Source organism: Mus musculus, chromosome 15 (genome assembly GCF_000001635.26).
Source record: "Mus musculus strain C57BL/6J chromosome 15, GRCm38.p6 C57BL/6J".
NCBI lineage: Eukaryota > Metazoa > Chordata > Mammalia > Rodentia > Muridae > Mus > Mus musculus.
The window spans coordinates 71,846,075-71,860,492 of record NC_000081.6 but is presented as its reverse complement, the minus strand read 5'-3'; the positions used below and the strand labels follow the sequence as shown (position 1 = coordinate 71,860,492).

Genomic DNA, 14,418 nt, shown 5'->3' with positions numbered 1-14,418 from the left:
ATCAATTCCAATTTAGTTGTGTCCTTCTGGCCAGCTGGGTTTCGTTTTGGAGAATCCTCTTTCGCTTTAATCATTTCCTTCTTAATGGCAGGGCAAGGTTCGTACACCCCAAGGCCATTGAGGTTTGTGGACATCCTGTGACATCTGACGACATCCCCAATTAAGATTACCCCATAGGCCAACTATTAGCAGTGTGAATGTAAAGATTCCTTCCTCCAGGGTAAAGTCCAAATGTCGTCCTATAACATAGACTATAAGCTGCCATTCCCACTCATTTACCCATATATTCACTTTGTGACTCCCTAATTTTGAGACTCCTTTAAGTGTGTTCCAAGACCCAGTGGCACACACCTGTAACTTCAGTGCTTGTGCTTGCCAGGCAGAAGAAGAAGATCATAGTTTGAAACCATCCTGGGCAATGTAATACGTTCCAGCCCAGATACATAGTGGGGCATTATGTCATTCCCCAACTCCACAAAAATGTGTGTTGGTCAGTATGTAGGCACTGGAGAGACCCGAAATAAAAAGCTTGAGTTCTGGTTTTCATGCAATGCATGGAGTTCATTTTCACTGCCTTTCATTCCATCCGGTAGACTTTGAGCTATTTAGTGTGTCCAAGTTGCTACAGTAGACCTTGAGTGGTGCTTAGGTAGTTTTCCCAGAGGAAGGATAAAATTGAGAGTAAAATCTCATGACAGCAATGGAAATCTCTCCACAAATGCAGGAAAAGGAAAATAATTTTGATATTGAGTAAATATCTACCAGAATGTGTTATACACTGCAAGGCTATATGCTAAGAGATTGCTAAGGCAAAGTGAATTCCCACTCCATATAACAAAGTGAGCCGAACACCCACTGTAGGCATTTTCTCAAGATAAACCTCAGTAAGCTCTTTAATAAGAGGACTTAACAACACCATTTATCATACATGCCTGGCTTATAAGACCTGGCAACTGTAACACTGGCCCAGCTGATTGGCTTTTATCTAGAGTTCAGATAGAGAAATCCCCCTCTGTGTGATAGGAGGAAGCTATGCAGCCCGAAGCATGGATCGTGTTAATATTCTACAGCAATTAGAAGTTAGAGTCATTTCCTTGCTGATTGTATTTCAGAGATGACCCTTGAGAAAGACACGTATAGGTTATAAGTCTACCAAAAATCCCGTTTAGCTTTGAAAAGGAATTGTGTACATCTGAGAACTCATAATGATGTCATCCAACCAAAAAAAAAAAAAAAAAAAAAAGAAAAGAAAACGAAAAGAAAGAAAAAAGAAAGAAAGAGAGAGAGAGTCAAGTTCCTAACTGATACTATGTTCCATATATATATATGGGACAGATATGAACACAGGTATGAAATACAGTGTTTATTTTCTTTCTTGTGCCTCAAGCACCAGATGTTTCCCCTAAAGAGGTCCAAACATATACGTGCAGCTAGCCTGCATTTTTATGACAAGATCCCAGACATCCCTCTATATCCTCTGGAACTCTGGGAAGGGTCCTAAAACACATTCTAAAACCAACTTGAATAAGAACACCTCCCCTTGATCAGTTCCCCAAGTGATAAACACATCAAAACAAATGTATTTGTGATATTTCTCATGAAATATTTTTGTAGGATATGAAGTGGGCATCCTTGGATGCTTATAGATCTTTCTTCTGTATAGGAATTGAAGTGGACACGTTTGGATTATTTTTAAACAACTCAAAAAACTTTTAATTTTAGTTTGCAGGTCTGCAAGAAGAAAAGAGACAGGAGAAAGTGTTCTAAAGGGACAGGGGCAGGGGAAAGGAGACAGTGATGGAGTATATGCAACATGGAAGCAGGGCTGCTGCAGGAGGAAGGAGATCAGGGATTTGAGGGCAGGGAAGGGCAATGGATGGGCAAATACGAATAAAGTGTAATGGCATTAGATATAAAAATACAACAATGAAGTTTATTACTTTGCATACTAAGCAATGAGATTTAAAGCAAATAAAGGAAGTAATGATGAAGAAAGAGAGAGAGCACGAGAAAGAGAGAGAGAGAGAGAGACAGGCGGGGAGGAAGGAAGGAAGGAAAAGGAAGGGAAGGAAGGAAGGGAAGGAAGGAAAAGAAAAGGAAGACTTTACTTGTTTACTCTCAGGAGCCCTCCCTTTGGGATACTGCCAGGAGGTGGCTCTCTGGTGACATCTCCATATCACTTAGGGGTAGTTTAGATAAGTCCTTTCAGGACTCCTTACAACACACCTTTCCATCACAGTGCCAGCAATGAGGTTGGGTTAAAATGACATGGGTTAAAAACCAATAGCAACAGCGTTGGAACTCAAGCCATTCTGAAGACCCACTCTGCTCCCTTCCCCCTGGCAGGAGCTGGTGGGCATCTGTGATCCCATCCTGCCCTCTGGGAAGCCCCTCTTCAGAGCTGGACAGCTACCATTCTATGTGTTACAAAGCAAGAACAACCATCCCAAAGTGCCTCATGTATCCAATCATGCATGTATCCAATCATGCATGTATGTACACATATAAAGCACACAGGAACACACAGGAAGACTCTCCAACTTTATCAGCCAGGCAGAATGTTCTACGCTGAGTGCACTAGATATTTATTAATGCCCAAAACATTAGATATATGTGGCTGAGTTTTTAGTTCTAGATCGGATCTCCCCCATGGTGGCCCTGTGTTATAATTCCTTTAATTTTTGTGTGATGATCAGTCAAGGTCTTTCCATGGCTTTCAGTTTAGTTCTGAGTGTCACACCATCCCAGTCCCTCTTCCCACATGAATGTGCAATAGAGCTGCCCAGTGAACTGGAGACTAGGAAATTGGGTTTCCTAGGATGAAGAGTTGGACAAGGAGCAAATGTGGGAGAGGCAGTACAAGGTGGGAGTACATTGTTCACCCTTATTGCAAAAGCAGTGAACTGTTAATTCCCATCATTTTCTGCTAGTCACAGATCAACTATGTGAATGTGGGAAGGAGGGGGTATTGGGCCACTTTGGTAACTGAATACCACATCATTACTTGCTATACATATTAGTGGTTGTTAGACCTATGATTTCATGGCCATGTTTGATAGCATGCTTGCCCACACATAATGAAGAATCTAGCTGCCTTATAAGGTTTATGCCTGATGATAATTTCAACATGAGCTTTTCCTCAGAATTATTATTTTCTTAATTTCTACATCCTTTTGTCTCTACTACAGGGAGATACCGGGCCTCCAGGCCCCCCTGGGCCTCCAGGAGTAGCTGGACCACAGGTCAGTGAATCTCAGTAAACATTGTATATTCTCCTACGTCACTGCTTCATCTAAGTTTGAGGCAAGTACTGCCCAACAGCCTTAACATCTGGGAAGTATGGCTTCAGGTTGTATCTCTAACTTTCTAGTGACCTGGAAAGCTATGTGCAGTCTGCAAGCCTCAGTTTCTCCTCTGCAAACATGTGGTACACATAGTATGATCATCAACAGTACTGAAATGTACTGGATAAGAATGAATTTAGTATCCGATACTTCAACTTCGCGGCATAGAATAAAACAGTGTCCAGAGGAGTGCTAGAACTGAATTATAGGATGATAAAATAACTGGTGATCGATTAAAAAGCAGTGAGCCAAATGTTTCATAAATGTGAGTGAGCTCTGTTACCCTCAAGGGAACACAAGGCCCACACTTAAAGTTAGCTGTGCGAGGCCACAGGGTTGGGAAGAGGCCACCAGGGAGGAAAGAAGCATGATCTCTGCCAACGATCAGGCAGGGAAATGCTCTCTGCTTCTTCATTCATTTATTTCAAGGGGGGGTCACACAACACAGTGAAATGTGGTGCTCAGGGTATGACTTTCGGGAGTCAGGAGTCTCCTTCTACCATATGGGTCCCAAGAATCAAACCCAGGACACCATGCTTGGCAGCAAGCATTTTTACCCACTAAAGCCACCTCATAGTAGCAATTCAGCTATGAGAATGCACAGAGCTGGGTTGGATCATGGCAGATAGACCTACTTCCCACTGTTGCCCCCTTTTGATGCTCAATAGTGAGTCCTCTCTGGCCTCTGTGGCCTCTGTGTTAATAGTGAGGGAGGATTGGTTCTTTGTATCTCTTCCTGTGTTCTGTCTTTATGGAGTGTCACTCTTCTAATAGTGTGGATCACGGGGATTTGAGGTCAGGAGCGAGGCATGGCCTTGGACTCTTGGCTTATGACCTTTGGAGGGTTTCTTAACTTCTCTGCCTTTGTTTTAATGAACAGAGGAGTGTCACCATGACAACTGAAGGTAAAATGCTGTCATCGGTACTTGGTAACTTACAGACTCTCAGTCTGTTTATTGTTCTTCCATCCCCTGGGGTCATAGCCAGAAAGATGGTACATATAAAATCTTAGAGGTGGCCAGAAACCTCAGTAATGAAGTTATAAAAATTGTTTTAATGCAATACCATTGGGAAATTTGAAATGGATATGAAAAACCAAAAAACAAAACAAACAAACAAATAACAAAAGATATAAACAATTGAAACAAAGCCAAGACCAACTCATACATAACTGACGGTCCTCATACCCTTTGGTTAGTCCCAGGTAGTCCGAAGCCCTCTCTGGTTACATTTTGAAAGTCTCTTCATTTTGGATTCTCTCAATTGATTTTAGATTTTTAGAATATTTCTTTGGAATGTGCTTTAATCTTGGGTACTAATTATTTTTTATCAAATTGCTTGGATTGATTAGGTGGCTTTAGTGGGTAAAAATGCTTGCTGCTAAGCGTGGTGTCCTGGGTTTGATTCTTGGGACCCATATGGTAGAAGGAGACTCCTGACTCCCGAAAGTCATATCCTGAGCACCACATTTCACTGTGTTGTGTGACTCCCTCGAAATAAATGAATGAATAAATGTAAAACAAAAATTTCAAAGGTGAATTTTTGCCTTGCCTCAGACCCAGCCCTTCAATATGGTGTTGTCTTGTGTTTGATTTATGTTTATTTTGTGTATGTAAGTATTTTGCCTGGATGTAAGTAAGTACACCGCATGTATGAAGGACCTGTAGAGCCTAGAAGAGGTCACTAGATCCTCTGGACCTAGAGATACAGATAGTTGTAAGATGTCATTTAAATACTGCAAGTTGAGCCCAGGTCCTCTGCATGAACAGCCAGAACTCCCAGAGCTGCATATCACTACAATCACAAAGCAATAAACCAAACAAGGTAAACGTAGGTGGTCTGACCATAACCAGAAGATGGGTCATGAGAAGAACTATCTAGATCTCTTAGGCCCTGCCAGGCAGGTTCAAATGCTGATCGTTTGTGATCCATACATATACTTGGTCAAGATTTAGATGGTTTTGATGCAGTTAAAGAATTTGGCTTCAAAAACTGACGTTATTTGTTTTCCTTGAACGCAGACCTGGCGATTTGGCCAAGGGCAGTTTTACATTGAACAGTACCAACAAAGTCACATCATTGAATGTGCTCCTGCTCAGTGCACATAAGGCTCCCTCTCTGATTCTGCAAGGAAGGCTCATGCATTCCCCTGGAGAGCTCTGAGAAATGATGTCAGCTGTTTCTTAGTTGACCTTTACTGCCATTGTTCTGACTGCCAGGCTTAGCCTCTGACAAGAAGCTGCCTTTATCTAGAGAAACAAAAGTGAATCAATCAAGCCAGTGTACTCCCTGCATTGGAAACAGACAATTTTCTCTGTCATCTCTACCCAGCAGGAAGCACTAATGTTTTGGGATGGTGTATCCATTCCTGTTCTCTTATTATTCACTCCAAGGGAGGGTGTTCTTTAAATATTTTGAAAGAGCTATGGCCAGAAAAAGAACAAAGTGCTGTGTTGGAAAGCCAGGGCTCTTGTTCCTCCAGTAGATAACTGGTGGTGATCTTGAAAAATCTTTGGGGCTCAGAGACAAGGCCTACAATAGAAGTATTCTAAGGGCAAGGCTATCACCTACGTGATATGGCCTCCTATAATACTGAACATGATCCTGTGAGGGAAAGTGTTTCATTTTATAGATAAGGAATCTAGAGTTTAGGAAGACAAGATGCCAGAAATCAAGGCTGAAGATAGTACAGCTGAAGTTGACCTACAAGTCCATAGTTCACCATACTTCTAGCTACTCTAATAGCGACACCCGTACCAGCACCTAGAACAGCTCCCATTGGAGACCCCTACTCCTTCTTTGTGGCCTGCAGCAAGACTACTGGGATAAAAACCTATCCTTGTTACCATGTACTGTTGATGAGTGATGGAGGACTTGATGCCTCCTCTGAGAACTCGCAGGCTGTTGTCTTGGTTCTTGGTGTCCAGTTTCTCTGCTTTTCACTTGTCCCATGGAGATCTGTTTATAAAAAGATAAAGAGTGAAAGGGTATATTCTATGGAGGGGTAGTCAGATATGGGGGAAAAGGATGCCTTGGTGGACCCATGCCAAGCTATCCCTTTCCCCTGAGGGACCAGCCATACGATGGTATAGTATAGAATAGAGTTTATTCAGGGTATGAGTTATGAGGGGAGTTAAGAGGGTAATAGAGGCAGAGATAGGCAGAGAGAGGGAGAGAAAGTAGAGAAGAATAGAGGCCTGCCATAGCCATGGGCGTGAGCACATTGGAGAGATGGGGAAGAGAATGGGGAAGGCAGGGGGGAAGGAAAGAGCCCAAGAGAGCAAGAGAACAAGAGATCAAGAGAGCAAGGAGGGGGCAAGCAGCCCCTTTTATAGTGGGTTAGGCCTACCTGGCTGTTGCCAGGTAACTGTAGAGAGGAGCATACCTGGCTGTTGCCAGGTAACTGTAGAGAGGAGCATACCTGGCTGTTGCCAGGTAACTGGAGGTGGAGCTTAGACAGAATGTTAACACGTAGCACTTTCCACAAAACAGACTTGTTTCTTCCTTGTGTATCCTTGCCCACCAAACGTTATCTTTGCAAAATTTCTGAGCACAAAGATGTGTTAGTCGGCAGAAAATGTTCCATTGGATAGAGAAGCAATGACCACTGTTAGCATCCTTTGGTCACTGAGGACTTTGAGTGTTCTCTGGTCTCCCTGCATTGCCCAGAAGGACTGGCTCCTTGGTTTGCAACTGTGACTCAGTATCTGGCAAGCATTTCCTGTGATTCATCCTTCATGCCTCTATGTAGAGTCTGTCTGCAAAAGGTGGAGGTGGGGCTGCGGAGCTTAGCACCATGGATAGTTTCAGAGCTTCCATCCTGGTTTTAGAAACTACAGGGGCAGGGCTTAGGGACTGTGTGCTGTGATGTTTGCCAACCTTGTAAAGGAAGAACAGGGAAAAAGATGGCAGTCTGGTGACAACCCTGGGAGCATGGGTTTCTGCATTTAGCTGTAAGAGCTTCTCTTGCTTGGTAATGATGATGGTTTAACAGCTGCCTCTGAAAAGGATTTTATTTCCTGCTCAGTTCACATCCTCAAACGGGTCATGGGTCTAATGGGACCCTAAAATGGATCTAGAGATACCCTATAGAGCAGGCATGCACTCTGAAAAGTTCTAGCTGATTCCGAGGTAATACTGCAGTTTCTTTTGACAGTTAGTATCCAAGAATCTCATCCTTCAGAGGTCAACAGGGCCATTTGCTTCATGCTATCTTTATAAACTGCTACATCTTCCACTCACATTTGCACAGTCCTGGGGACTATCACTACATGTTCCATTTAACATCGTCCTTCAAAGTCAAGTAGTACAGGGAGAGCTCAGACATGGGCCATTCTTTTGATGAGAGCACACAGAGAAGATAGTGTGGCTGGAGGCTCTTAAATTGGCAGACATAGGCTTGACTTTGGAAGCTGGTACCTCCCCAGACTCCCCTGCCTTCTGGTACCTGAACGAATTCACTGACTAATTACATTAATTGGACATTTTGTCAGCTTCTCTGAATCTTTTCAGTTTGTTATTTAAAGATGCTGACTGGACAGGTGGTTTGCTCCTGCATTTTAGTTGCCCAAACCATGATTAGAACTCTAGTTGTAAAACCTAAGCAGTGAACAGTGTCTTAAGAACCATACAAAAGGACATTTTTAAACCCCAGCATGTAGGAAGCATTTAATACACATGACTGATGGTGATCCTCATGGCGCATAGGTCATCGGGCTTAATAACAAGCATGACAAATATCTGGAGGAGAGTAGAGGAGTTTAAAGAAACCATTGTCAGTGGGACAAGAGGTAGCCTGTGATACCTCTCAAGAAGGTGTATTTTAGGGATTAAGCAGGGTTTGCAATGCATCTTGGAGGGGGGCAGTTTCTAGGCAGGGCACAGCTGGGCCTCATATGAAAGGAGCAAAGGCTATTTGCTGGCAGAGTTCACACCCTCCCCTCCACAGCTTGTAGACCCCAGGAGGAGCTCCAGCAGCTTTGATTTACAAAGGACAAAGCACAAAGGGAGACTCTAAACAATGGAAACACAAACAAAATGGTACCTTTTTTTCCAAATTAATGATTATATTAATTTAGAATTATATTTAAAAGCAAATCAATGTCTCCTTCTAACCTAAGAAACTTCTCTACAAAGATAGAAAAGGAAACAATCTTATCATCCTCTGAATGCTGATTCAGAATACAGCGTACACCACAGTCTGGGTAGGAGGCGGGAGAGTCAAAAACGACTTAAGTCTTAGGTAGCCAGTCTGTAGGGTTGGATTTAGCATGCGTGTCTCAGGAAGTGCTATTCAGGACTAAGATAGAGGACATGTCACCCCATTCATCAACCACATTCATTCCAAATGGGCTATGTACCTGTGTGATCATCAGTAAGGTAGGGGCTTACACAAGCATCTCCAGTCTTTACCACAGGGGGTGTTTTTGTTCCTGTGATCCAGATTGCTCCCTATGTTAGCATCTCTCTTTCCAGCAGGAACCGGGGAAGAAAGGCACCCCCCCCCCCGTGTTTATTAAATTCCAGAGAGATGATTACTAGGTTCTGAGAAAGGCTTTAATTGAGTTCCTGGCAATGAATAGGTAAAATATTTGTATATTAGCTACTTTTCTATTGCTGTGATAAAACACAGCCGTGGAAAGCAGGTTATCAGGCCCTTGGAGTATGCCTTGCCCTGGATCTTTCCTATAGCCCCATTCTCTACTTCACGGCTTCTCTGATACACATTTTTCTGCTCCCTCATGCTGCTCTTACCGTTATGTGATTGATACCTCTGAAAATATGAGCCAAAATAAATAATTCATCTCTTTCTGTCAGGTGTTTAGTTGCAACTATGCAAAAGTAAAGAACTGTGCATGTGGAGTGATATAGTTCCTTATTATTTATTTATTTATTTATTCATTTGTTTGTTTGTTTATTCTATGGAATAGATTCTTTGTATAGGGCTGAGTTGAGAAGCAAGAATGAAGATTTTGGCAAGGGTATTTAATAATGATCTAAAGAGAACTGGGCTAGTAAAATTGTCCTTTGCAAGGATAAAAGCCCTGAGAAGATGGGATTCAGAGCTGCCTTTTGGTTGTTGAACGTCCAGTGTACAACCATGGATCTCACCTGCTGTTAACATGGCTGATCTGCCTTCTCCACTCTCGTCAAATCTCAAGAAATCATAAACCACCTAAACCAGGCATCATAGCCCCAAGAGAGTCAGGAAAATGACTTGGTTGGGAAGAGGTTACTCGGATATTTGATAACCAGACAGACTGAGTCCCTACTCTTCTTGTTCTGTGACCTTGGGTGGCTGATTAAAACAATTATTGATGGATTTAAAAAAACATTCAAAATCTCACAGTGCCTAGACTCTTCTGGAATTCACTCTGTAAATGAAAAGCACCTTGCATTCCTTCACCTCCCGCCCTCCCTGCTCAAGTGTAGGGGTTATAGCTGGTGCCACTGTTCTTAGCCCAGATTTGTTACCAAGGTCAATGACTAAGGCAGATGTCTTAGACAGTTTATACTCTTAGCCATGAGCTCAGCTTACAGCCAAAACGTTACATGTAACAGGGTCTTTTAAAGCCCTAACTGAATGTCTAGCGGGGCAGGGACTCCAGAAATGTCAGATCCCTTCCTGGAAGGAAATGAGTCATGTTTGGAGGTGGCTGTGTTTGTGCAGATCTTTGTCTGTAGTGGGCACGGAGACAGGGACAACTATGGGGATCCTGAGCTGCTGGCATTCTTATTGTCGACAGCTGAATGTTGAAACCACTCTACAGCTAGACTGAAGACTGGGATTTGAAAGGAATACATTTACCTTTAAGGCCAATTGTCCCTGAATGTCAGTGAGGCAGTGTGAAGCTCTGCGACACTGCTTTGATTATAAAGTGGGTGCAGACAGAATGCCAACTTTAGGCACTTAGATCTAACAGCATGTAAAGATGACGGAATCAGGTTTTTTTCCTGTGAACTATTTTCTTCCTTCCTCTAAACAATGACACCTAGTGCTTTATAAGCAATGATTCATAACACAGTCTAGGGACTGTGGGATAGAGTGTCATTAACCATCAGCCATGACATCAATGAGCTGCTGCGTGCTAGAATAAGCTGAACGGAAAGAAAGCCGGATTTCACCTCATGAGAAAACTGCTGGGCTCTGGACTCTCTTACATTGACCTTCCCCACCCCTCATCCTTTTAGATGGACAGATTGAGACCTAGAAAGGGGTATGGCCTGCCTAAGGATGCAGAGATGAGGGACAGGAATGAAACCAGTGCCAGACTGATTCACTGTCAAGGACTCTTCACAGCCCAGTAGGTTATTTTAAAGAAATGGAAATGTTGCTGTTTGATGAAATGCAGTTGTTATTCCAGTAAGTACACTCGTTGTAGTGGCTTACTTCAGCAATCTTAGCACTTGGGAGGCTGAGGCAGGAGTGGTGATACAAGTTTGAGCCCAGGCTAGGCTACAGAGTGAGTTTCAGGCCAGCCTTTAATAAAGCATAAAACCCTGTCTTAGAAAAAAGAATCTACTAAACCAAAAGCCATGTATGGTGGCTAACACCTGTATTCCCAGTAGTCATGATGCAATATGGATGCATCACTATGAGTTTAAGGTCAACTTGGCTACATAGTTGTAGGACAGCCTGGAGTATAGTTTAAGAAGCTGTCTCAAAAACAAAACAAAATCAACCAACCAAAAACAAAACAAAACAAAGCAAAACAAAACAAAAAACCCAGAAAACAAAACAACAGTAACAAAAAAAAACCCCCAAAACAAACATACAAACAAAAACCAAAAAGACCCAATATACCAAATTCCCAAAGCAAAAGACATATTAAATAAACTGAATGAAGTGGCCACATCCATATGCCAGCACTTGTGGGGGCTGAATAATTAGGAGTTCAAGGCTGTCCTTAACTATTTATGACATTCAGGTCAGTTTGAGCATTATGAAATTCTATCTCAAAATATTTTTTTTAAATACAAACATGGCTGCCAAACATGAACTGAGCAAGGCTGACAGTAATGAACCTGCCAAAGTGGACGGGAAAAGCCCATAAGATCTCGGCCTTACCCTTCTTGCACATCAGCTCTTCAGGACCTCCCGATGCTCGTTTCTGCCTCTGTTTCACATCCCTGGAAGACCTCACTTTCGTCTTGATCTTCTCTTTCCCTCAGCTTGGACCTTCTGACCCACTTCTCACCATGGCTACAAATCTCATATAGGACCATTATCCATCCTTCTGCGCTATCTTCTGTGCATCACTGGGTTCAGACTCAGGAGGGACGTGACATACCAGGCTTAGAACTGCATTCCTCTCAGCCCTGTTTGTTTGCTTATGCTCCCCTAAGGGACCTGAAACTCAACTAAAAAACATTTTACCAGCTGATTGTAAAATTCTAGCAGGGCTTGCTTCTGTCTACTGTCACCATGGTTGGCAGCAATGGTTTAATAAAGAATTTGAAGAACTGGTAAAAGCACTTAAAGCATACTTTTATATTTACAGTGTTAGTTCTAATGAAATTTTCTGTGGCTTGACTTGCCTTTGTCTTCCTTCCCAGGGAAGCCAAGGAGAACGTGGTGCAGAGGGTGAGGTGGGACAGAAAGGTGAACAGGTAAGACTAATTTCTGTCATGAAGAAGGTCACACTGTAAGAAGAGCCCCACTCAGTGTCCACTCACTGCTTCTGACGCCACCCTTGCTCCTTCTGTGCCTGCAGAGGAATGTGTGAGTCCTGCTTTCCATCTTGACCTCTCTGCTTACTCTCATCCTGTTCCATCTCCCAGTTGTCTGAAGAGCCTGCATCTTTCCATTTTCTTCCCCTCTCTTCCTGATTGCTTCTCCCTTATGGAAGATTTTCTCATTCTCTAGGTAACATCCCTTTATCCCTCCCACCACTTCTTGAGCCCTTCTTTATACTTTCATGGTAGTATTTGAAATGTTTTATAGCACTCCTTGAACCAATCAGTGCCTCCTCAGGCTAGCTGGACCCCTCTCCTAACACATAGGAGGATGGCACCAGTGCCAACTCTGTTCTTTTTGTGAATCCGGGGTACTGCTTTCCTACTGTCCTCCAGCTAGTAGCGCTGGCTGATTCCACACAGCCTTAGTGCTTGCCCAGTCGCTGTTGTAGATTGTCTCCCCTTCTGTCATTACCCCTTCCTTCTCTTTCTTGCCCTTTACTAACCCTCTCCTTCTGCTTTCAAATTGGCCTGCATCTAGCCCCAGTGCTCACAGTAACAAATTTCCTACACAGCACTGCTCCAGAATGAGATACAAAATGAGCAAGGGTAGATCCTGACCTCAGGGCTTATTGATACAAGTGAGTGCAGGGTGGGCTGCAGAGCCAGTGATCCTTATGCATGCAGCTGCATGAGAGCTGTGCTTAAGGTTTGCTCCCCTGCATTTGGAGAAACAAAAGGCATCTGGGTTACCATGCCATGGGTTGCATGTGAGCAGCAAACACTTTATGCCTTGCATGGAGTATTGTTTGTTCTTTCCAGTGGTAGGTTTTGAAGGGTAGGAGAGAGAAAGACTTTCTTTGGCATTGTTCTGTATTTTAACTTTGTTGTATTAGACTAAATATTAGATGCTAAATTTTATATTACAAAGAGTGGATAGCTCATTCTGTAACCCACAGGAAACTCCACATGGGGAAATAGAATATTTCTGTCATATTATCATAATATTGATGTCAAAATTAAATTATTCTTAGCTTATTCTCTTAAGGAGGCACAGATGAGGTATGAGTTTGATTCTTACTTTCTTTACTTTCTTCTTTAGTGGGATATGCTATAGGCACTTCTGCAAGGTTGGGAGTATAAAAAGATTATTTTCATGTTCCGTTTAGATATAAGAGCTTTAAGATATCACCTTTTTTGTTGTTATCTGCATCCTTGGACACTTCCATGTAAAGGAAAAAAAAATTAACAAGTTCACCAGTGGTGACCTGCACTTGTAATCCCAGCACTAGAGCAGCACAGATGGGATCCTTGGGTTTTTCTGGCTAATCTGTGTGGTCTACTTGATAAATCCCAGGACAATGAGAATCTCATATCAAAAAATGAAGGGGGATGGCACCTAATGACTATTACTGGGGATTGATCTTTGGTCTGTGCATGCATGCTCATATATGTACATGAGTACATGAGCACACACACACACACACATACACACACACACACATGGGGTGGGTGGGCAGGGAGGGAGGGAGACAAAGACAAAGAATATGGAATGAATTAGTTCTTTATATCTTTGGCCTTGATAGCCATAGAATAAACCATGACTGAAAATGTTGTTTTAGGAGTTTTCCTTATGTGATAACAACTCTTTCTTTAGTATTTCATTGCAGTAACTATTGCAGGTATTCCAGAGATAGTTTAAAGTATGTGAACAGGTGTGAATGAGACATAGATCATTCTGTACAAGGGCCTTGAAGTGCCCTTGAATTCTGATGTTCTTGGGGAGATATCCCGGAACCAAGCCTTGCAGAAGTGATAACTGTGTAAATATACATGCCCATTTAATTTTCTTTTAGTTCTTCTTTAATGGGACACTATATGTATATCTGCAAGAATGAAAGTATAATAAAAATATTTTCCTGTTTCATTTAGATGTAAGAGCTTTAATATACCGTACCTCTCATTTTTATCTGCATCTTAAGCCACTACCATGTGCCCTTCTCTCACATCAATGATTTTGAAGCAAATACTCTTTCAAGACATATTCATTTTTATAAAAATCATAAGGCACTTTATTTATAGTCACTAAAGTTACATGAAAAAAAAAATGACCTTTTGTGGCCAGAGTTTTCAGCCATATTTGTCACTGGACTTAGGCGGCAGACTCTGGATTGGTTATTTTTTTCAAGCAGAAAACTTTTTTTTTTTAATGAGTCACTTTTAAAGAATTATCTCCTGTGTCTTCCTAGGGTCACCCTGGAGTTCCAGGCTTCATGGGCCCACCGGGGAATCCTGGGCCACCAGTAAGTAGACTAATGTCCTTCATTTCCTGGTTTTGGCTTTCAAGGAATGTGTCCTTGCTCAATGGAACTTGCATCACACTGGACCTATCTTATTT

The 14,418-nt window shown here is 42.4% G+C and overlaps 1 protein-coding gene across 5 annotated transcripts in view; it reads left to right on the top strand.

The window, feature by feature from the left end:
• The window catches only part of Col22a1 (collagen, type XXII, alpha 1), a 355,185-nt gene that overhangs the window by 290,487 nt on the left and 50,280 nt on the right, over positions 1 to 14,418 (top strand). For all 5 annotated transcript variants that reach the window (XM_006521382.4, XM_006521381.3, XM_006521378.4 and 2 more), the window contains 3 exons: positions 3,189 to 3,242; positions 11,901 to 11,954; positions 14,270 to 14,323. In XM_006521382.4, the coding sequence (XP_006521445.1) occupies positions 3,189 to 3,242; positions 11,901 to 11,954; positions 14,270 to 14,323 (162 nt within the window). The remainder of the gene's footprint in view (positions 1 to 3,188; positions 3,243 to 11,900; positions 11,955 to 14,269; positions 14,324 to 14,418) is intronic.